Raw genomic sequence first — 24,282 nt, 5'->3', positions numbered from 1 at the left:
TGGGATCATGTGATGCAGTCCCTTGGTCCAATCCACACAGGGCCCACACCTGATAAGACCTGGATCTTACCATAAGAGCTGGATTTTACCAGGTGTTTAATTAATTTGGTTTTACCAGAGGCATCATTTAGACGCTTCCAGTAAAACAGACAGGTCTCGGGTATGGGCCTGTCTGGATGGGCCCTCTGGAGGTTGAGGAACCCCAGCTTAGGGATTTTAAAGAGTGCCAGTGGATAAAGAGAAGGTCCTGGCTCCTTTTTCAACTCCACAAATCAGAGCTTTCTATTACGGAGCTGGACTGTCAAAGCACTCAAAGAAAAGCTCAACAGCCAAACAAAACCTTTGACTTTCCATCAAGTTCAGAAAGTCAATCTGCTAAAGACATGTTGTTCTCTGGAGCAGTCTCAGAAACTCTGCTCCTCAAGGTGTTTTGGACTTCAGCTTTGACAACCTAACAGCCGGTAAGCTAGCTGAGATTTCTGGGAGCTGAAGTCCAAAACCCCTGGGGGAGCACTGTTTGAGAAACACTGCTTTAGAGAATTGCTTCTTAAACTATGGAGCTCCCTTGGCTCAATGTTGGAGTCCCAAAATTTTTGGCAATAGTGGAAGTTTTCTGAAAGTCATCTAGCAGCTGTATTAGATAGTTACACAAATCTGTTGTGTAGTGAACTCTGCAAAAGATACTTAAGCTGTACTTCAAAAAAAGAAAAATCAGTCAGTTTAAACAAGCTTTCCAAATGCTGATTTGTTATTAGTAAATGTTTGGTTTTAAACCTATTTTATATACCTATATACTTGAGTTCATGTTAAAAATTCTAGGGCCTAAAGGGGTTGTCAGTTGAAAAGTTTAAGAAGCCCTGTACTAGGGCACCATATTCAGCAAGGTTAGGAATCATGCATCCTTGGACTGCAAGTTCCAACTTTCTTCCCGATTGGGTATGCTGACTGGGGCTGATGAGGAAAATATTCTGGGGGGTTACATATTGGAAAATATTTTTTATTGGAAAATTCAATAAATGGGACTCACCCAATTCTAATTCTTACTTTTTCATCACCATTTTTAGGGTTTCCTATTTCCTTTTTTATATATCATGTCATTTTAGGGTACCCCAGCTCTCTCGTTCATGAAAACCTATGCTGTAACTTTTGGAAATATGTATGTCTTGACATATTCATTAGTCATGTGCACGAAATTAGTTCCTAATATTTTTCCTGTTTCTTTCATGTCCTCCGTTTCTTAGGAAGCACAAAACAGGAAGCCCCCTCCTGGCACAGAAATCTGATCAACAATAAAGCCTGCTTTCGTGTCAAGCCAAAATTGCCTCCTTGCCTACATTTTCTTATGTGTCAAAGGTTAAACTGTAAATAGAACATAAGAAAGTCTCCAGAGGTGATTTTTTTTAATCATATGCTATAGGGGAAACTCATGGAAGACTAAAGGCAGTCCCCAAGTAACGAACAAGATAGGTTCTGTAGGTTTATTCTTAATTTGAATTTGTATGTAAGTTGAAACAGATACATTTTAAGTGTATGTCCAGCCAAATGTGTGTGTGTGTGTGTGTGTGTGTGTGTGTGTGTGTGTGGACAGCACACAGAAGGTGTTTGTTTTGCAAGGTTTCACCTCACTTTCTGTCCCTGTGTTAACTAGATTTTGAAAAATGTGGCTTGTTGTGGAAACAAGGAATGGTCATAAAGCTTCAGGTGAAACACCTTTTCCCCAGGATAATTCTTTCAGGAACAAAATTCCCTTCTGAGGGGTAGATGTCACTCACTTCCTGTTGTCTCACCCCCATTTGTAACTATGAGTCATTTGTAAGTTGGATGTTTGTAATTCTGGGATTGCCTGTATTATTAATTCAATGAGACAAGCCAGGTGGTGTACATAGTTGACCCATTTTATGCCCATTGCCCCTTCTTTCTATGCCCCTAAAAAGCCTAATAGGAATGAAGTCTCAAAATATCAATTATGGAAGCAAAATAGGTCTGGGATGTTACATTCTACCATAGAAAGCCCCTTGGGCAAAGTCCCACTCTCTCAGAGGAAGACAAAAATGGCAGATGATTGGATAATATCAGATCAAATATTGTATTTCTCAATTTCTTGGAACCAGGTTCATTATGTTTGGAAGAGGTCCATACAAATCCACATCTGGGAAAATAGAGCAGATGGGAAATGGACAACTGTTTTCACCAAGGGCTGGAATGTAAGGAAAACTATTGTTATCTTGAGGAGGAAAGCCAGATGAGATGCACAGTAATCCCCTTTTTCTATGCCCTTTTCTCTCCATGCTCCTTAAAAAGAAACTAACTCAACCAGAAAAATCAGCCATAGCAGAGCACTTGATGAACCAACCTGGACACAGTATATTATTTGAGAACCTAGAAATGCTTGACCACTCCAACAACTATCATGTCAGACTTTGACCACTCCAACAACTATCATGTCAGACTACACAGAGAAGCCATTGAAATTCACAAGCATGTGGACAACTTCAACAGAAAGGAGGAAACCATGAAAATGAACAAAATCTGGCTACCAGTATTAAAAAATCTCAAAAATCAGAACAGTAAATAAGAAGCAACACTCTGAAAACAGAGGAGTTCCGGACATGGGAACCAAGGGCAGCTAACAACTCTGAACAAAGGCTGCCCCCAGGCAAGTAGAAGCCAGGAGATGAAGCTATTCAATGCTAATCAAGGTGATTCACACTGGCCTCCAACTGACAAAGAGTTCTTCTCTCACCATGGACTTTCCACAGATATATATAAACCTTCTTTTCTTAGTTTTTCCATACCTCACAAACTCTGAGGATGCCTGCCACAGATGTGGGCAAAATGTCAGGAGATAATACTTCTAGAACATGGCCATATAGTCCAAAAAACATACAACAACCCAGCAAATGAAATCTGATTTAAGGGAAAGGATTTTTTTTTTCTTTTAGGGAAAGATTTTTTTTCTTTCATTGTTAAAAATGAATTGGGACAGAATGACAATGCCTTTGTCCAGTTGGCTGATGGAAAACAGATGTGATAAATTAGAAATTGTTCTGAGTGGCATGTAGATTTTTTGGCTTGAGTAAGGTATAAAAATCTTTGCATCTCAGCCTAATGTTGAACCTTGATGCAGGCTGAGATTAGGAAAGTGCTGCATACCCGCCAAAACTGTGGCTGTTGCTGTTCAATGGATTCTTGACAACAGACTGAGGAGAACTTGCTTGGTTATATTTCTTTCTCACGTCATGATGCTTGCTTCTTCAATAAATTTATTTCTGGAATTACAACCATTTGCCTTATTGCCTTCAGATCCAAAAAGAACCTTTTGCAAAACACATGTTCATGACACTGACCTCAGAAGCATGTGATAGAACCATTTGGGTTTGAATACTCTCCTCAGCTAAAAAAGTACTTCCCTTATACTTCCCTGACTCTATAGGGTAGGAGAGAAAGGAAAAAGAATGTTAAGATGTCAAGGACTGTTTGACCAACACATTTATTGGAAAAATGATACTGGTCATTGAGTTGGGTCAAAAGGAATGTAGTTGTACTTCAGCCTCGTTGATTTAAACATTTTTCCTTGATTCCAATGAGACTAAACCATGACTAACTTCCTCTGGATCCTACCTATACAGTTTGGGATCACTGAATTGTAAGACACAAATTTACTTAGTTTTAAAATGTTAAGATTATTGTATGGGTGCACACATAACATTTTTTTTAATAACAAGAAGATTTTTAAATATTGTTTCACCATGATTTTCAAATCTATTTAAAGGATTGTTCTGTTCTAATCGAGTAATGATATAAAATTATAATTCATTTGACAACTACATGTCAAGTATTTAGCCAGAGTTCATTAACATTTTTAGCACAGCAAGGGACACTGACTTATTTTTGTTATATCATTATCCAATCTGCAATAAGCCTAGACAAACAAGAAAAGCCAGATTCTTGCAATTTTCAAATGTATGAATAATAAAGATTACAATGATGTTAACAAATGAGCCACTTAACTAAAGAAAACTCTGTCGGGAGACTTTTGGGGTGCTATCAGTTCTCATGGCATTTTAATGTAAAACTGGAATCTAAGGGCCCTTCCAGACAGGCCCTATATTCCAGGATCTGATCCCAGGTTTTCTATTTATCCCAGATTATCTGGCAGTGCAGACTCATATAATTCAGTTTGAAGCAGAAAACCTGGGATCAGATCCTGAGATATAGGCTTGGTCTGGGGGCACATCCAGACAGCACCTAAAGTGTGCACCCTCCAACATTTCCCCCCGGAGTATCCAGATGACATCTCAGGGGGGAAAGAATGCTTTCAGCCCAAAGAAGGAAAAAGGTTTGGATCATTGATGTCGCCATACCAGGTGACAGTCGAATTGACGAAAAACAACAGGAAAAACTCAGGACCTCAAGATTGAACTTCAAAGACTCTGGCAGAAACCAGTACAGGTTTCCCGATGGTGATTGGCACATTGGGTGCCGTGCCAAAAGATCTCAGCCGGCATTTGGAAACGATAGACATTGACAAAATTACGATCTGCCAACTGCAAAAGGCCACCCTACTGGGATCTGCGCGCATCATCCGAAAATACATCACACAGTCCTAGACGCTTGGGAAGTGTTCGACTTGTGGTTTTGTGATACGAAATCCAACATATCTATCTTGTTTGCTGTGTCATAAAATATAATAAAATAATAATAATCTATATTTATATACCGCACTATCTCCCCAAAAGGACTTAGAGTGGTTAAAAACAATAAAAGGGGGTTCTCTGGTTATGTCAGTAGAAAAAAAGAAAAAAGAAACAGTAGGGCCTGTGTGTGGAAAAGGTGGTGAAATGCCAACAAAGGATAGGTAGGGAAAAGGCAGAGCTATCTGACACCTGCTTTGCATCTGTCTTCTCCCAAAAAGAGATTGGTTTTCAACCTGCGCAATATGGAGTAGAAGAGGTAATAGGGCAGTGGTTCTCAACCTTTCTAATGCAGTGACCCTTTAATACAGTTTCTTATGTTGTGATGACCCCCATTCATAAAACTATGTCTGTTGCTACTTCATAACTGTAATTTTGCTACTGTTATGAATCATAATGTAAATATCTAATATGCAGGATGTATTTTCATTGTTATAAATTGAACATAATTAAACCATAGTGATTAGCTATTCTAAGAAGGTCCTACCTATACCAACAACTACCATACAAGGAGGTGTATAACGACTACCACTTGCGGTCAATGGTTGAGATCCCTTATCAGTGTAGCATAAATATCTGCCAGTGATGTTATTTTATACTGACATTATGAAACCCCTGAATAACAATGTAGCACAATATATGTGGAAAAGTGAGTAAATTTATTGTGTCAATGCAATCATGGCAATGGACATTTGCAGAGTACTCTGTATAACTTAATATGTTATCGTATGCACAATGGTTTCGTATGCACAACTTTGCTTTCATTAGCATCAGCTTGAAACAACTGTAGCACATAGTCCACATAATTGACTTGCCACATGTAGTGTCACCTATTCCTGCGTGTTTCACCTACAGGTTTCTGTAAGAGGATTCTGTAGCAGTTTCTGACAATAGTAACTATTTGAAGGCTGAAAGAGCGAGACAGTTGTATGGCATGAGCTAAGATTCCCAACTCAGAATTCAATCAAATCTCTTAAGAATGTCATCATAACATTGAATGGATTTTAAATGCTTCAAAATTACCAAGGGAGATAAAAAGCAGATAAGCCACTAGTAAAATTACATTAAAAGACTTCATAATTTAATCTGGCATCAGAACGAAAATACACTATAAACAAGAAAGAGCAAGAGAAAAACCGATCTCACAGAATTATATTGATAGTTACAACTTTAGGGGCAATGCCTAAGAAGATATATGACATAATAAAGTATTGTGACTTTTGTAGTAATCTGTAACTATGCCAATGCCTGAAATTACTCATTGATTTACTGGCAAATCTTCAAGACCAATTACAGATCTCTGCCAGTCATTGCTGAACCAAAGTATGTCATTATCGAATATAACTTTGAAAGCTGCACAACTAAACACAAATTTGCATAGTTCCAACCACTTGAAAAAATTGAAAATGGAATTCATAGTTCTTTCCTCAAGAAGCTATACATCCCTATGAGTATTGTTGCACCTAGTTCATCTTGGACAGAATTTGTCATTGATCAATCTTATTTTTAATGCAACTGGGCAATTCTTCAGCACATGTTAAAAATATGCCAAAAAAATCTTTTTTCCCTATAATTTTTCATCTACACACACTAACATTTCAGATGCTGGCTTGTAGGAATGGCTACTGGCTCTTTGAAAATGCCTTTACCTTTTATGCATTCTACAAATCTGACAAACTGATTAAGCAGCATTGAACTATAAAATTTAAAAATGGAGTGAAAGAGGCAGAATCCTTGCATTTCTGTTACCCCAATATCATATTAACTTCAAATCCAAAGAGACAACCACATAAATCCAGTTTATATTTTAACTTATTTTAAAAGAAACTTTATAGATTATTCTCCATAGGGGAGGATCTTCCCTGGATAAAAAATAATCATACCTTCCTATTATCTAGATTAATCCTTCTGACAGTGAGTTTTGTTATAGGGCAGAGAAAATAGCAACAGTGAGTATAGCCCTGCAGCAGATGTTAAATCTTTTATATGCACAGTGCAGCCTTTGGGACATTTACAGTAAATCTGGCCAGCATCTCAACATGTGATTTTGCAGAATTACAGTAAAGATAATATGAGTGACGGGAAGCGTCCAAAGTGTGCTTGCTACTATTTAACATAAAATATAGCTGCGCAAAAAGGTTGGGGTGACAGAGCAACTTCTGAAAATAAATGCAAATTGGGCCAAAAGTTATATAAAATTATTACAATACCATTAAGTTTTTGTCTTATTTTCCACATTACTTGAAATGCAGTTGGAGGAGACTGGTTAAAAGTCAAGTTTGTGTAACTAAACTCAGAAAAAACCTACAGAATTACCACTACTTGCAAATTAGTGGAATTAAAAAATTCCAAAAAGTGAACCTTGTTTTTGTCATTTTATATAAGGGCCACTATCTTAGTACACCTTTGTATATAATGTGACTTGAGCATCCAAAGATTTTGGTATCCATGGGGGGGATTCTGAAACCAAATCCCAGCAAATGGAAAATTTGGTGAATGTGACAAGCATAGATGCATACTAACACTCAAAAGCACTTTTACTCTGTTTTAATGTAAAGAACCCCTATATCACATCATCACTTAATCCATATCTAATCTGGGCTTCATTCTTGTTTACTGTTTTGGTCACCTGAATCCGTAAATTTTACTCAGCAGTACAATTAGGCATTTCATTATCAACATTGTGTTGATAATGAGATGCCTAATAGAGATGCCCCAAATCTCTTAAATTTTGGAATTTCCAGATATTTTACAATGCAAGACTAAACAGGGAACTTTGCAATCTTCTTTGTTATTTCTTAAATAAACAAAATTATATATACCTATTATTCGCTTAGAGAGAATCATTATCTCACATAGACATCTCACTGCCCAGAAAAAAAATCTAATAAAGATTTTGCAGCGTCGAAGAAAGTTCTTCTATAGATGCTACTGTGACATGGTTGAAATAGATTCCCACATAGATTGCACTCTCTTATCTAAACCCATATCACGTAAGGATCAAATCCTACATTAACATAGCTATAATCAATTTTTCAGGAAGTAAGAGTACTTCTTGTTGACCAGTACCAGATAGTCAGGGAAAGCTGTATGGAGTCATGAGTAACCCAGCAAGAGTTATTTCTTCATATGTATATCATGATCACCTAAAATGCTGAATCATGATGCCATTTTACTGCTGTTCTATTGGTTTGTCTCAAGAACCATTTATCAAACTGCTCTTGGGCCACTATTAAGGGCATAGCCAACCAAGGGAGGGAGCACAGTCCACCACAACATATCTTAAGCAAAACAGAAGGATTAGAGAGATTTCCAATCTAGCAGTACATGTAACAATTAAAGTATGAAAGAGTAAGGACCTCATCACACTGAGGCTGAGAAGCATCTTCTGCTCATTTCTCTGTGCTGCTGACATGGAGTCCCCAAAGCCCATCCTATGATGCAGGGCTACTTTCAGGGGGGGGCGGGGGGGGAGAGAGACTCTATGCTAGCAACATAGAGAAGTAGAGTCCAAAAAAACTTGGTGTACACTTACACATGTCCAAAAGGCAGAGGGGCCTAAGAGGAAGCAAGGACAGACAGGGGAAAGTCATGGGGAGACTACGGGCACCAATGGGAGGTAACAGAGCCCAACGGCTCCCTCCAGTGTCCCATGATTGCCCCACAATTTCCCCCTCTGCCCCCTGCTTTACCCCTGCCCATACGATAAGGCCCTTAGTGCAGAGAAAATAACATATTATTAGGATCACTTTCAAAGATTGTAATGGGAAGACACAGTCATGATAACTCCAGAACCAATTTCTATGCATATGTTTAGGAAAGCTGAACTATGGAACCCCTGCTACATCAAAATCATTGCAGCATAGAAAGTATCAATTTCCCAAAAGGAAATGTAATATGAGCAATGAATATAAACAGAAAACTGTATTGGCAATGACTGGCAGTGATTATATCAAACCCTGCTCTATATGCAGCCAGTCTGTGGCTGCCGTCTCCTCCTCAGCACCAACATTCTACAAGGGATGGATATCAAAAATTATCCCTCTTTGGAATTCACCAGGCCAGATTCCCAAATTCCATATCAAGGTTTCTGTGCAGTTTTCAAATATTTGAAAAGTGAGTTCTCTCAAGATTCCCCTAATAATAGAAAGTTTGGGAATCCTTGATCAGAACCAGAGATTATGATGTTGGAGCCTCGATGGCGAAGTGCGTTAAAGCACTGAGCTGGAGACCGAAAGGTCCCAGGTTCAAACCCCGGGAGCAGCGTGAGCGGCCGCTGTTAGCTCCAGCTCCTGCCAACCTGGCAGTTCGAAAACATGCCAATGTGAGTAGATTAATAGGTACTGCTCCGGCAGGAAGGTAACGGCGCTCCATGCAGTCATGCCAGCCACATGACCTTGGAGGTGTCTACAGACAACGCCGGCTCTTCGGCTTGGAAATGGATATGAGCACCAACCCCCAGAGTCAGACATGACAGGAATTAATGTCAGAGGAAACCTTTACCTTTACCTTTTTTTAGACCTCTGGGTATAGCTGAACGACAACACTTAGTGTTCCACTAGGGCTGATAGAACCTGTATTCCAATAATATCTGGAAGGCCACAGGATTCCCACCCCTGATTTAAAGTTTGCTTGTTCTCCAAAAAGGCAACAAAACAGTACTACCTGAAACAAAGCAAAAACACAATGTAGGAAGGATGGCAACCACATAATAAATTGCATTGGTATTTCCACTTTGCTTGATTTAAGGCAACTGTATGCTTTATTTTAAATTATGGTGACCTATATTTTGATATGTATTTTAATCTGTATAATTTTGTCTTTTATTATATGTTTTATATTATATTTATATTTATGATATGTTTTATATTTTATATGATATTTTTGATTGATCTATGTTTAATTGTCTGCAAATTGTCTATTATGTTTTGTATTGGCACTTTTATTTATTTCGTGTCAAAAGCACTGCATAATAAATAAGTTTAAAAGTGATAAAATAAAGGAATCACAAACAGCTAAATAGTTTTGGACCAAAAGCGGGCAACAGCAATCGCATTGTCCGTAGCTTTAAACTCCTCCTCCTCCGTGCATGAGGCAGGGTATTGTGGGCATACATACATATGAGGGGTTGTTTGTTCAGCTCCACAGTCACACAACGTGGAGGATTCCTCCAGGTAGTGCCATCTTGCCAGGTTGTCTTTTGATCTGCCCACTCTGCTTCTCAGTCTATTTAGGGACTTCCAAGTTGCCCATTCTTGGTTTGCCCCTGGAGGCAGACCCTCATGGGGGGCATCCAGTTGGGATTGCCTGGTTTAGCTGCCCAGAGGGACACCCTTGATGTTGCTGGAGGAACATCAAGAGGAGTGGTGGTTCTCATGAAGCCCTTCCTTGATTTGAGTCTGGTGGGAGGAGGGTGATAGTCATGCAGTGGGTGGCTTTCACAATGTTCAACCTTATTTCTCTCAATACTTCCAGTATTGGCACTCAATGTTTGCAATTTTTTACTTTGGAAGCTGCCCTGAGTCCCCTTGGGGAGAGAGTGTGGGTTAAAAATGAAGAAGAAGAAGAAGAAGAAGAAGAAGAAGAAGAAGAAGAAGAAGAAGAAGGAGAAGGAGAAGGAGAAGGAGAAGGAGAAGGAGAAGGAGAAGGAGAAGGAGAAGGAGAAGGAGAAGGAGAAGGAGAAGGAGAAGGAGAAGGAGAAGGAGAAGGAGAAGGAGAAGAAGATTATTATTTGCCCATGAAAAGTATTTTTAGAGTCAAATGTCTAATTTCTTGTCTTCTGCATCAATGTTTGGACATGATCTAGTAATGTTGGTGCATGCCTATTTCCCTATTGGTGTTTTTAATAATGACACTTGGGAAAATGCTACCCAATAGGAAATGTATAATGAAACACAATATAAAATAATGCACAAAAAATAAAAAGGAAGCTGCAAGAATTTCAGAGAAAATAACTGCTTATAATTGTATTAATATAATGATTTATTCTATTGTTTTTAACTTTGTAATATGTTTCAACTGCACCTTGTTATAACCTCTATTTTACGCTGCCTTGACTCTTATATTGTGAGAAAGGTGGCTCATACATAAAACAAATAAGTCACTAGGGGAAAGATACAACTGTTTTCACAGATATCCAAATTTAGAAAAACAGAACAAGTAAAACTGGAGAAAAATCTCACAAAGGCATACATAGGAGTTCATATCATTTTTAAAATGGAATACACCTACTGTTGGTTGTTGTTTTGAACTGAAATCGGCTGCTAAATGGACAAAACAGAGTAAAACCAAGGCTTAAATGGCTTTCATGAGACACATGGTGCTGTCATATTAAATACACTGTTTGATCCTGCATGTTTAATTTTTCTACTTTCAATAGCAACCGAGGTGGCCACTTTCATCAAGACTACAGCAGAGAATAAAGAGTAGAAAACATTGTCATCTTGCCACAATAACAGCCCTGAACTGTCTATCGAATTCTGCCTCAGCTGTTATTGAGAGGAGAAAAATTAAGCACACTAGACCAAGCTATGCAGTTAATACAACATCACACACACAATGCATCTACAAAACAAAGCTCAAGATCAGCTTCCCATAAACAAACACATCTAGGGCAACACATTTGTAAATTAATGGCTTTTGGATGTTCCCACACATAAGGTTCCTTGAGCTACCAATCTTAATGAAATTTTGCAGCGATTCCAACTTTGTCTCCTAACTGATTTTTTGTATGTGAAAAGAAATCTGGATGAAGCTTTGGGAAAGCAAGAGGGCATTAAAAATGGAAGGAGCCGTCTATTTCCAGATGGAAGCTCTTCAGTCCAACAATCGGAAGGCACTGCGCAGCTGTTCAATCTCTTTCTTTTTTCCTTTAATACATTTTGATACTGCAAAAAATCCTGAAAAAAGCAGCACAAAACAAGGTAGATAATAAATATAATAGAACCATTATGGTTCTATTTCCAAAGTGTGTTGTGACACATTAGTGTGTTGGCTGTACTGTATGGGTGAATGTAACGAGAAACCTCTATCTGAAATAAGCAATAGCAACTTGAATACATTTTTATGCAGTAAAGGTGCCAATTAGTATGGTGCACTAGTACTTTCAGTGAAACGTAAAAAGGAAAGTATGGTATGTAATGTGTAAGTACTACGTTAGTAATGTAATATTATCTTCTATATAAACAAATTTTAGTGGCACTTGTTATATAAGCTGCCAATGAAGGGGATTATGGTGTCGTATTAACATCAATCTAAACTGGATTTGACTAGAAACAGTGGTAGATCGTAGTCCTCTAGAATCTCTTACGTTTACTAATGGTATATATTGCAATGAAAACTTTACTTTAGGTATCCACTACCTGTATTCACTTTAACTACATTAGTATAGTTCTTAACATAAGGTACTAGTACTTTCCCCTTCTGTCATATCTGTGTAAACACACTGCTATCGAGAGATCATACAGGTACTGTGCAGTATGCATAACTGGGTCAAAAAAGCTGATTCCATGTCACTTCCAGTGACCCTGAATTACTATGTCACGAAATGATGCATGTCTAAAAAGTGTGTCATCAACATGAAATGGAAGTGGTTTCAACCTTGGTCTAGGACTCCGAGATGTGGGAAGGGGGATTATCTGCAAACATCCTTATCCGCAATCTTAGTCTCATATTTATAAGGAGAATGTCTGGGGCCCAATCACACTACAGAATTGTAGCACTATTATTCCACTTTAACTGTCATGGTTGCATTCTATGAAACTGGAGAGAACATGGAGACCACAGTGGCATTTTTTAAACTTGTACATTCTCTTCTCTAAATTGGCAATTGCAGATTCCCCAGGACAAATCCATGGCAGATTGAGCAACAATTGTGCTATAATACTGTAATGTGAATGGGCCCTTGGGTAAAGGGTGAAAGCAGACAAAATGCAATATACATCTTTCTTAATCTTAGTTAATTAGCATGCATTGCTTCATTCTGCTGCCACATTGTTCTGATTTTCTTATCATCAAAACTCAATCCGCTCCTTCTATTGCACTCTAGCAACGCTTTTTCTAATTTTAGAACTGAGCAGATTCTCTTCTATCACCCACTTTGCCTCTGAGTACTTTGCCATATTTATTTGTCTTCGTAAGCTTCACTGCCATGAGTGCTGCTGCCATGACTGCATGAAAAAAGGGGAAACACAGTCACCGTGCTCTTTCATTGTGTTGTGATAGAGTATTCTTCTATCAAACAAGTCAACCAAGATTCACCATTTGCCAGGTCTTCTACATACACTGTGAGAATACAGTTTCCCTTAATGAACACAATTAAAGCATGCAGATAGATAGATAGATAGATAGATAGATAGATAGATAGATAGATAGATAGATAGATAGATAGATAGATAGATAGATATAGAGGTAATTATGCATTTCAGTTTAACCGGCCACTTTAGTATAATTATTTGATTTTTACACTAGGACTCTGAGAGACCAGAGTTTGAATTCCAGGGCAATTAGTAACCCACTGGGTGATCCTGTGCAAGGGCTGTGGTGCAAGCTGGTTAGTAGCCAGCTGCAATAAATCACTCTGACCAAGAGGTTATGAGTTCGAGGCCAGCCCGTGGCGGAATGAGTACCCGACCATTAAAATAAAACAAATAGCCCCTGTTTGTTGCTGACCTAAGCAACCCGAAAGATAGTTGCATCTATCAAGTAGGAAATTTAGGTACCACTTATATGTGGGCAGGCTAATTTAACTAATTTACGACACCCTAAAAATCGTCCAGCAAGCGTTTGGAATGAGGAAGTTCCCGTCGCAGTGGATGATGAAGCAGCTGCTCCCCCTGTGGCCGGAATTGAGCATACCCTCAGGAAGCTGGAGAAATTTAAATTGCCTCTATGTCTGTCTCTGTTCTATGTGTATATGGCATTGAATGTTTGCCAATTATATGTATATTGTGATCCGCCCTGAGTCCCCTTCGGGGTGAGAAAGGCAGAATATAAATACTGTAAATAAATATATAAATAAATAAATAAATACTTTCGCAGCCCTAGGTCCCATCTACACTGCCCTATATCCCAGGATCTGATCTCAGGTTATCAGCTTTGAACTGGGTTATATGAGTCTCCACTGCCAGATAATCTGGGATCAGATCCTGGGATATAGGGGCACTGTAGAAGTGGCCTTAGAAGAAGATAATGGAACACCGTCTCTAAACAAATAGGTTAGGGTTACCATATGTCAGAGGATCCTTCAAGACACAACAGTGAGGAGGAGGAGGTGAATGGGCAAATATCATTTTGTGAGCACCTAGAGTGCAGCTTCTGCAGCCCTGCCCCCCACAATCTTATGGCTGCACTCCATATTCAAGTAAATTCCACCCGATGTCTTTCAGATCTCAAGGCTAAATTATATATGGCATTAATCACCAATATTATCTTGCATGGCCATGGTTCTTCTGACTCCCTTCCTTTTTGCTTCATCTAGTTCAGGTGGGAATCATGGAGCCTTCTAAATGTGGCTTGATTGCAAACACTATTGATCTTATCTAGCACAGCTAATCCCTGGGGCATATCTACATTGTAGAAATAATGAAGTTTGACACCACTTTAACTGTTATAGCTTAACACTATGATATCACGGTAGCTGTAGTTTTACAAGGCCTTCAGTCTTGTCTGCCAAAGGATGCTGGTGCCTCACTAAGCTACATCCCCTATGCTTCCACTGTATTGAGACATGGCATTTAAATTGGTGTCAAACTGCATTAATTCTACAGAGTAGACCCTTTCTCTAAAACTGAAAATGCTACACAACATTGTCTCTCATTTGGCTCAAACGTGCACCACTTATGCAAACAAAAGAAATAAGATATGGCAATCTCCAATAGTCTCATATATAAAAGGGGGGGAAATCCTAGTATGAACTCATTGCCACTTTGAAATGAGCATGTGATAGTAGGATGGCTGACATAAATGTAGCTTTTCACAGAATGCTAAAATTTCCTCTAGTTCATACTGCTGCTACTGACCTTGAAGAATTTCAAATTTCAAAAGGAGAAAAATGAGGAAAGAGAACGATGAGCACAACATATGACACCTCAGAGACTTACCCCATTCTTTGGAAATGCGATCCATCCAAGATCCCCCATTACTGATCGTGAGTCCAATAAATTCACTGGGGAAAACAAACAACAGAAAGATCATTTCATTGAATGTGAAACAAGAAGATACTAAATTAATGTGAAGTATCCAAAGCAACAAATGACTGTAACATCATTCTACGTCCACTGCTAGTAACCAAAGCACAACAAAATGCAAGAAACTCTAGATAAGTGTCAACATCACTTCATCCCACAGGCTACATGCCGCCACTAATTCCCTTTTTTCCTGGGTCTTCCAGTATTTGCAATATTTCCAAGATTTTAAAAAAACCAGACATGGGAGTTTTATGTCAAAGCTCAGCAGAAAACAGCTGAATGCATTATAGTCAGAGGGGAACGAAACTAATTGTACTATAGTCAAAGAAATAGGTCAACATCTAATTACAATATTTATTTTTAGTTCCAATTAAGTTATCAATATCAGTATCATAGTAATTCATTTCAAATTAAGTACATTTGAAGTCATTTTATATATTAGAATGCATGTATTAATAAATAAGTATGAGCAGGGAGATGCCATTTGTTAATAAAGAATAGAGGATTTTTTATGATTTTAATAATATTTAGTGAAGAACTGTACTTGATTTCAGGTCATTTTTATTCTGCTTTATGTTTATGTTACTAATTTTTCCTTATATGTGTGCATGCATTACTTCTCTCCCTCCTTCTATCGCTCTCGAGATATATATATATATATATATATATATATATATATATATATTGTTGTGTATGCCTTCAAATTGCTTCTGACTTATGGTGACCATAGGGTAAATATATCCCATGGAAAGATTTGTTTGTAGGAGGTTTTCCCTTGCTTTCTTCTGAGACTGAGAGGATGTGATTTGCTCAGGGTTATGAAGTAGATTTAAACGGCTGATAAGGAATTTGAACCATGGTCTACTGTGCTCTGCGGAGCCCCAAGGTCTCTGCGAGTGATAGTGAAGGGCTTCGCAGCACCATGCAATTTCCCGCCTCCTCCTCTTTCCTCCACCACCTCCTCCTCCTGAGAAATGCAGGGAAATCAAAGTTTGGAGCTGCCAAAACAGCACCAGTAGCGTCCTCCCAGGACACCAAACCTGTGTGTAGAACAATTCATATATTTTTCAAAGCATGCAACTAATAAGCGCATAATTGGGCGGGAGAGTTTACACTGACCACATTTTGGTTAATGGGGAAATTCTGTAAATTAGGTGCACAAAGAAATGTGCCTATCAAGGACAATGTATAAAAAAGATTCCATAAATTTCAAGCCTGGGCCACAAAGCCTCACAACCCAATAGAAAACAAGGGCAAAAAGAAAATGCAAGTGGTGTTCATACAAACTTGGTGAAATTGAGAAGGAAACATTTCACATCCCTAAGGATTACTTCTCATATGCATCAGGCTGTTGGCACTGGGCTATGCACATATGTATAGTTTATGCAATACAACCAATGTGCTAAGGCTGAGCAAGGGGAAAGAAAGGGTGGAGTACTAGGGGTGTGCTGACTGCAGCAACAATTCTGCTTCCAGAGAGAATATGTTTGCAAAGGGATTTCAGGCTTAGTTTATCGCACTGTACAATCAAAATGAGAGGCAGTGCTTCAGTGGAGGAGGGAAGGGGGCCAATCATGCATTTTAAGATTCCAGGCACCTCCGAGGAGGTTGTGGTGCAGCAGTCCTCGGCAGATTGTGCCTTCTGCTCTAGACAGAATTGCAGCCCTGCCTGTGCTTAAATCCACAGCATTTACCCTGCCAAGCTATACAGCCAATTAACAGATAGTTTTACATTAAATAGCAATAAACTATTCCCAAGCTTACAACATTTTTCTTGCATTACCTAAAATCCGTAGTCCAAATAGAGAGCGTAATTAAAAAATAAATCTACACACACTTAAACAAGCTGAGGAAAATTATAGGAACTTCCTTTTTTGGCTTATCGTTAAGAGTATGCTGAGCCCTTTTATTTTTTCCCCTCAAAAACACTTTGCTAAACTAACACTGAATTTGATATTTTCACAATTTTGGGGATGGATTAAATAGATTGCTTCCTGTGGTATTAATTGATGATATTTATTCATAAACCAAGCTTTCCAAATTAATTCTTTCAGCTATCATTTGAGTCTATTGCATTTTTACTTTTCTAATACAGGTAGCTGTAATATAACAAAGTTATAGTATGCCACAATCCCTTACACCTTCAGGACAGGTACTTATAAATTTCATCTACCTGCATTTCACAAAACGTCCTCTCTAGGATTTTTCTAGGGTTCCCAGGTGATGGTTTACCCCAAGGCAACGTTCTTTCACCGGCCTTGTTTAACATCTTTACAAACAATCAGACACAGCCACTACTCACAAAGAGCTTTACATATGCTGATGCCCTTGGCCTAACAATACAAGCAAAAAACTTTGAAACAGTTGAAAACCAACTCACTAATGCCTTGAAAGATCTCTCCAGCTATTACAAAGATCTGAAGCCTAACTCTGCCAAGACACAAGTGTGTGCTTTCCACCTATGTAATTGTGAATCCAACAGGAAACTGAAAGTTACCTGGGAAGACCAAGGGCTCGAACACTGTTTCCAGCCTAAATACCTTGGTGTCACCTAAGATCAAACACTAACATTTAGGAAACACTGCATGAATACCAAGTACAAAGTTGCTGCACGTAATAACATCCTGCGAAAACTTACTAGCAGTGCATGAGGTGCAGACCCAAAATTAATAAGAACATCAGCCTTGGCCTTGTCTTACTCAACTGCTTAGTATGCTTGTCCTGTCTAGTACAAGTCTGCCCACATGAAGCAGGGGAACATAGCACTGAACAAAACATGCAGAATAACCACAGGATGCCTTAAACCTACACCTGTTGATAAACCCTACAAGCAAGTTGGATATGCAATGGAAAGTTGCTGCTAACTGTGAGACAAATAAGGTTGAACACTGTGAAAGCCATCCACTGCATGGCTATCAGCCTCCTCCCAGTAGACTCAAATCAAGGAAAAGCTTCATGAGAACCACTACTCCTCTTAATGTTCCTCCAGCAACAGCAAGAGTATCCCTCTGGGCAACTAAACCAGGCCATCCCAACGGAATAGAGCAGAAGGAGCCACAATCGGCCTTCACGTGGTCTGTCTCTGTCAAAAAAAAAAAAACCAAAAAAAAAAAAACCATGGCAACAGAGCCCTTGCCGTTATGGGCCTCCAAAGAAGCCAAAGGAAGATGGCCAAATCAAATCCGTGCACAAGTCTAGTACAGGCCACCCAACGAGATGGAAGACACGAACAACATTTCCCTGGAATGAAAGATTAAACTTTCACAGAAGCAAGGCATAACAACAATGGGGCATTTTAACTATCCTGACATCTGCTTAGAAGCCCATCTCTGCTGAGAATTGAATATCTAGTAAGTTTTAGAGTTGGTGACAATATTATTTCTAGTAAATTGAAGAAAGAACAAGGAAACACCTATTGTTTGGGAATGAACCCGGGGCATCAGGGAAGAACACAGTAAACTAGTGGCAGGAAACTTGAGGGAATGTAACCATGTTATCGTAGAATTCCTGAGTGTGATAACTGTGAAAATTGAAGATAGTCAGACACATGTTCTGGACTTCAGGAAGTTGAATTTCAAGAACCTCAAAGAAAGGTTGGACAGAACACTATGCGAGATATCATGATTGGGGGAAAATAATTCACAGGGGATTCTCTAAAATGAAATACTAAGAGCACATATTCGCATTACAGAAAAAAGAGGTAATGTTTAAGGACGTTAGAGCTGCTGCAAAGGGAGACATCTGGCAAGCTTAGGACCCTTCCACACAGCTTTATAAAATCCACATTGAACTGGATTATATGACAGTGTGGACTCAGATAACCCAGTTCAAAATATATATTGTAGATTATCTGCTTTGATATTCTGGGTTATATGGCTGTGTGGAAGGACCCAAAGGTTCAAAACAAGAATGCAGAATGAAGGAGGACATAACTAAAAAGAATAGTCTGGTAACAGTGGCATTAGAAAGTCAATTGCCCAAAGCAAGCTGGACCTATAGGAGATGTTGAAAAAATAAAAATGGTTACTTGCATTCTGATAACAGCAATAAGATAATCAAGAAAGGGGTCATGTCATTGTTTAAACAAATTATGACATTTTGCTTCTATCTTCTCCTGTTAAACCTGAGACAAGCAATACAGATTAGGAGAGGTTTGCATCCCACATGATGTAAGGAAATAACTTAAGAACACTTTAATCATTTAGGAGAATTGCATTCACCTTTTCTCGCTATATATTTTAAGGCACTATAATTTAACTGCCGTGGTTCTATTCTAAGAAATCCAGTTGAAGGATGGACTGAGAGCGCTACCACCTTCCTAAACAATAAACCCCAGGATTCCATGAAATACATCCATGGCAGTTGAAGTGGAAACACGTTGCTATAATTGTGTATTGTGAAAAGACTTTAAAATATCCAAGCCAAATGAAATACGACCTGCAAGATCCTGCTCAAGGATCTTGTAGGTATGATTTCAGCATTATTGTGTGTGTTCTCTAAGAATTCTTTGAAGACACATCCACACACATATAGTGTACACAATTTTAGGATGTCAGGTCCATGTTTGTATGTATATCTGAAACATACCATTACAGACTATAGCTCACATAATCGAATACTCTTGTTCACTAAATAAATCCCCTGCATATTGATACTGGCAGAACACTTAAGTAGGTAACTTATGGTGCTCCAAATATTGTTTGTCTATACTTCCCATCAAACTTCATCACTGGCTATGGTAGCTAGAGCTTCTGAGAGTTGTAGTGCAACAACAGCAAAAGAATAATAGAATCATAGAACTGGAAGAAATCTCGTGGGCCATCTACTCCCTGCCAAGAAGCAGGAAAATCACATTTGAAGCACCCCCAACAGATGGTCATCAAGCCTCTGCTTAAAAGCCTCCAATAATAACAATAACAATAACAATAATAATAATAATAATAATAATAATAATAAATCTTCATTTATATCCTTTTCTCCCTCATGGGACCAGAAGCGGCTCCTCCAAAGAAGGAGCCTCCATCACTAAGAGACACGTAGATCTAAACGGAGGAGTAGGAGGAGGCCGTGGATATATCCAGAGGCGGTCCAACCGCCAGGCAATCTAGACATTTGCCTGTGGCGCCCTCATCCCGGGGGCGCCATCGAGGCCCCCAGGAGGGTGGCGGCACCCCCCGCCTCCTTCACCTTCAGGATGGGCTTTCCTACCGTGGCCCAGGCCTTGCCACTGCAGCGTGGGCCTCGTCGCCATGCGACTCCGCCTCCTGGTCCATGCGGCCTGGCCCCGCCTCCCGGCCCACGCAGCCTGGCCACGCCTCCCACTGCGGCTTGGGCCTTGCTGCCATGCGGCCCGCGCGGCCTGGCCTTGCCATGCGCCCTGCCCACTGCGGCCCTGCCCCCCACACCGCGGGGGGGAGGGGCACAAAAATTACCCTTGCCTACTACATTAAAATACCTAACAGCACCTCTGGATATATCTTCAGGTGGACGAGAATCCTCTGGGTGGCATTTACGTGTCACATGGGATCAAACCAAAATAATTAATGGTCTGAAAACCATGCTTTATGGTAAGAGGCTTAGGGAAGTGGGCATGTTTAGCCTGGAGAAGAGAAGTTTAAAAAGTGCCATGACGTCTTTGAAAGGATGTCATACTGAAGACAGAGCAAACATGTCTTGGGGTGTTGTGGAATCTCCTGTTTTCAGGTTTTTAAATAGAGGCTGGATGGACATCAACCGAGAGTGCTTTGATTATGTATCCTGACATTGCAGGGAGTTGGTCTTTGTGGTCTCTTCCAACCTTGTGACCTCATGATCTGAGTTACTGGCCTCTAATACTTGCACCCTTCTCCCTCCCTGAAGCTTCACATAAATCAAGGAAAAAGAATTAGAACTTCCTTTCTGCATCTTTTCACCAATAGCAGCAAAATAAAAGGGTGCTTTTCCAATTTAAAAGATGAAAGAAAATATTAAACTCCTTAGAACATGTAAGCAACCTATATGTAAGCAGCCATAAGTCCAGGGCCATTTGTGATTTTGAAAAAGAATCCAAAAGTGAAGAACTATCACAATTTTGCACACTGTTGTCACTGAGAAGTGATTCCACCAAGTACGTGAATATATTTGAAAATATTCATTCTTATAAGGACAATCTGTTTTTAAAAGAAAAATTGGGCAAAAAGAAGTCCAAGTCACAAAGAGACTTCCTTCTACAGTTATATGGTTTGAAGAGAAACCAGAGTATAACAATTAAGCTATTCAAAGCGTGCATACTTTCTGCAAACTGCAACGGCATATGATGAGTATTGATGTACATTGTTGTATGACTAATTAAAACCTGTCCAGGAGAAGCAAGTAATGAATATAATTAGATGGAATGTTTGATAGCATGAGTTACTTTGCATACATTAATTAAAACATCAAAAATGTAAACCCACTAGGTTCAGTTTTGCAACACAGCTAAATGTTTCTGAAATATTAGTGGAAAAATGGAATTATTATTGCACTCATATAATGATATTGATGTTTGTTTCTCTCACATATAGCCAAGATTATCAGTGCTCAAGGCAGTCTGCTAATAATAACTACCCTTCACCCCAAATCTAGTTTTGTGTCATCCCAATTTGCTATGTTTGAAGCATATGGGGGTCATAAAACAGATGCATTCATGAAATCATTCTGCTAAAATACGAAGTGGCCACTCACAATTCTGTGAAAGAAAAGCATAGAAAACTAGACCCTAAGGAAAATCTGAAGCATTGAAAAATATGATCTGTACTAAAATGCTTGCTTATCCTTTACATAATCATATTCAATTCACGATGAAGAACATTATGAAATGCTGGCTGGGTATATTTTCTCTCAGATTAAAAACAGTGGAACAATTTAACTTGTACTTCCAGCAACCAGATTTAGTTCTGATTAGCATAGTACTGCATTCAGCTTGCCCAATACCAAATGCAATTTTGCTTTTCATGAGAAAAATACCAGGTCATGTCTTCCAGAATTTTTGAACCTCAAAGATCAGAATAATCCATGAGTATTCTTAAAGCATTTGCCCACAGAGGCTTTTGCTGAGGTTTCAGAACTCTTGAAAAACAAGATTCTTAGCATGTCACTCTTCACTTATAAGGAACTAGCTGTGCCCGGCCACGAATTGCTGTGGCTTATGGGAATGCTTTGTTGGTTAGGTGGAATAGCAGTGAATAGCCTTGCAGCCTCAAAGCCTGGCCGTTTTCTTCATATGGGAATTCTTGTTATGAGCTGGAATACAAAGGAGTAGGATTGCTGCTTGGAAGGCTGGGTACTTGCATTCTAGAGGGATGGTTTTTTGGGCTGCTAGGATTGCAAAGAATAGCCTCACTACTTCAAAGCCTGGCGGCTTCCTACCTAGCTTCAATAGTACAGAGTCGTATCGCTGCTTCAAAGCCTGGTTGCCTTCTACCGAGGTTAATCCTTTGTTTGTCTGGTTAAATTGCACTGAATAGCCTTGCAGCTTCAATGCCTGGCTGTATTATACCTAGGGGAATCTTTGTTTGGCAAGCTGGAGTAGCACCCTCAATCAAAGACTGCTTTGAAGCCTGGATACTTCCTTTGTTTGGCCAGCTTGAATTGCACTGACAGTCTTGCAGCTTAAAAGCCTGGCCGCTTTCTACATAGGGCATCTTTGCAAGGCCAGGTTTAATGGGATGGAGTAGTCATGTGGCTTCAAAGCCTGTGGGTTTTCTATCTCAGGGAAATCTTGGTTAGCCAGGCTGAATAGCACTGAATAGCCTTGCTGCTTTCAAGCCTGGCTGCTTTCTACCTTGTGGAATCCTTGGTTGGCCAGGTTGAATAGCAATGAATAGTCTTGGTGCAGTGAGTATGAATGCTGCAATTAGTCATCTTGATTAGAATTTAATGGCCTTGCAGCTTCAAAGCCTGGCTGCTTCCTTCTTGGGGGAATTCTTTGTTGGGAGGTGTTAGCTGGCCCTGATTGTTTCCTTTCTGGAATTTCCAATTTCCCTGTTTTTAGAGCGTTGCTCTTTATTTACTGTCCTGATTTTAGATATTATATTGTTCTGTATTATTATACCACAGTAATTATTATATATTATATTTATAATTTTGTATTAACTGATTAAAAGTGGATTATATGAGGCCCCTTCTACACAGCTGTATAAAATCCACACTGATTTGGATTACCGTATATACTCGAGTATAAGCCGACCCGAATATAAGCCGAGGCACCTAATTTTACCACAAAAAAACTGGGGAAACATTGACTCCAGTATAAGCCGAGGATGGGAAATTTCAGAAATAAAATTAGATACCAATAAAATTACATTAATTGAGGCATCAGTATGTTAAATGTTTTTGAATGCTTACATAAAGCTCAAATTTAAGATAAGACTGTCCAACTCTGATCAAATCATTATTCTCATCTTCTTCAATGTAAATGTGCTTATGTATCCTTTTAACAATAATAGAGTAAAATAATACATGTAATAATAATAATAATAATAATAATAATAATAATAATAATAATAATAAATACAGGAAAATAATACATGTACCAATAAATAGAGTAAAATAATAAATGCAACAATAATAACAATAAGATCAGAGTGAAATAATAAATGTATTAATAATTATTATTAATAATAATAGAGTAAAATGTAGTAGTAGCAACAATAATAGAGAAAAATAATAAATGTAATAATACCAATAATAATAGATACCATATTTTCTCGAGTATAAGCTGACCCAAATATAAGCCAACCAGGACCCTCACTCGAGTATAAGCCTAGGGGGGGCTTTTTCAGTCTTAAAAAAGGGGCTGAAAAACTAGGCTTATACTCGAGTATATACAGTATATGACAGTGTGGACTCAAGATAATCCAGTTCAAAGCAGATACTGTGGATTATGTGCCTTGGCATTCTGAGTTTTCAACATAATTTCTAATCTAGCAGCCAAATTGCACATCACCATAAAGTGTGAGGCTGTCACCAATCTGTATTCTATCATCCTAACAATCCTTAACAATGGCATGTGGTGTGATGTCACTGCAATCATCATGTCCCCACCACTTGAATTGGGCAAGCAATGAGGTCAAATGGGAGAAGGGGAAACAAAGGATCAGAAAAACAATGCATGCAGTAAATATGTTGCAGGCCATCTGTCACCAGAGAAAAACAAGGGAAGACAGGGAAGGATCAGTCACATATGAAGAAAGAGGGACAAACAACTTTGTTCCAAGATAAATCAAAATTGGAATGTGTTAACCAATTCTAATATGAAAGATTCTTTTTCATGGAAATACTGTAGAAATTATGCTTATGTTAATGACATGCAATTAAAGTATCACCAGTAGCAGTTATGACTCTGATGATCCAACATGTAATTGCCCACCCTTGACCTAGAA

General features: G+C 38.9%; 1 protein-coding gene across 5 annotated transcripts in view; it reads right to left on the bottom strand.

Moving 5' to 3' along the window:
• The window catches only part of epha5 (EPH receptor A5), a 296,129-nt gene that overhangs the window by 237,297 nt on the left and 34,550 nt on the right, over positions 1–24,282 (bottom strand). For all 5 annotated transcript variants that reach the window (XM_008118796.3, XM_008118797.3, XM_016996657.2 and 2 more), the window contains exon 2: positions 14,795–14,859. In XM_008118796.3, coding sequence (XP_008117003.2) covers positions 14,795–14,859 — 65 coding nt within the window. The remainder of the gene's footprint in view (positions 1–14,794; positions 14,860–24,282) is intronic.

The sequence above is a fragment of the Anolis carolinensis genome, chromosome 6 (assembly GCF_035594765.1).
Source record: "Anolis carolinensis isolate JA03-04 chromosome 6, rAnoCar3.1.pri, whole genome shotgun sequence".
Classification (NCBI taxonomy): Eukaryota; Metazoa; Chordata; class Lepidosauria; order Squamata; family Dactyloidae; genus Anolis; species Anolis carolinensis.
This window is presented reverse-complemented; position numbering and strand designations above follow the sequence as displayed.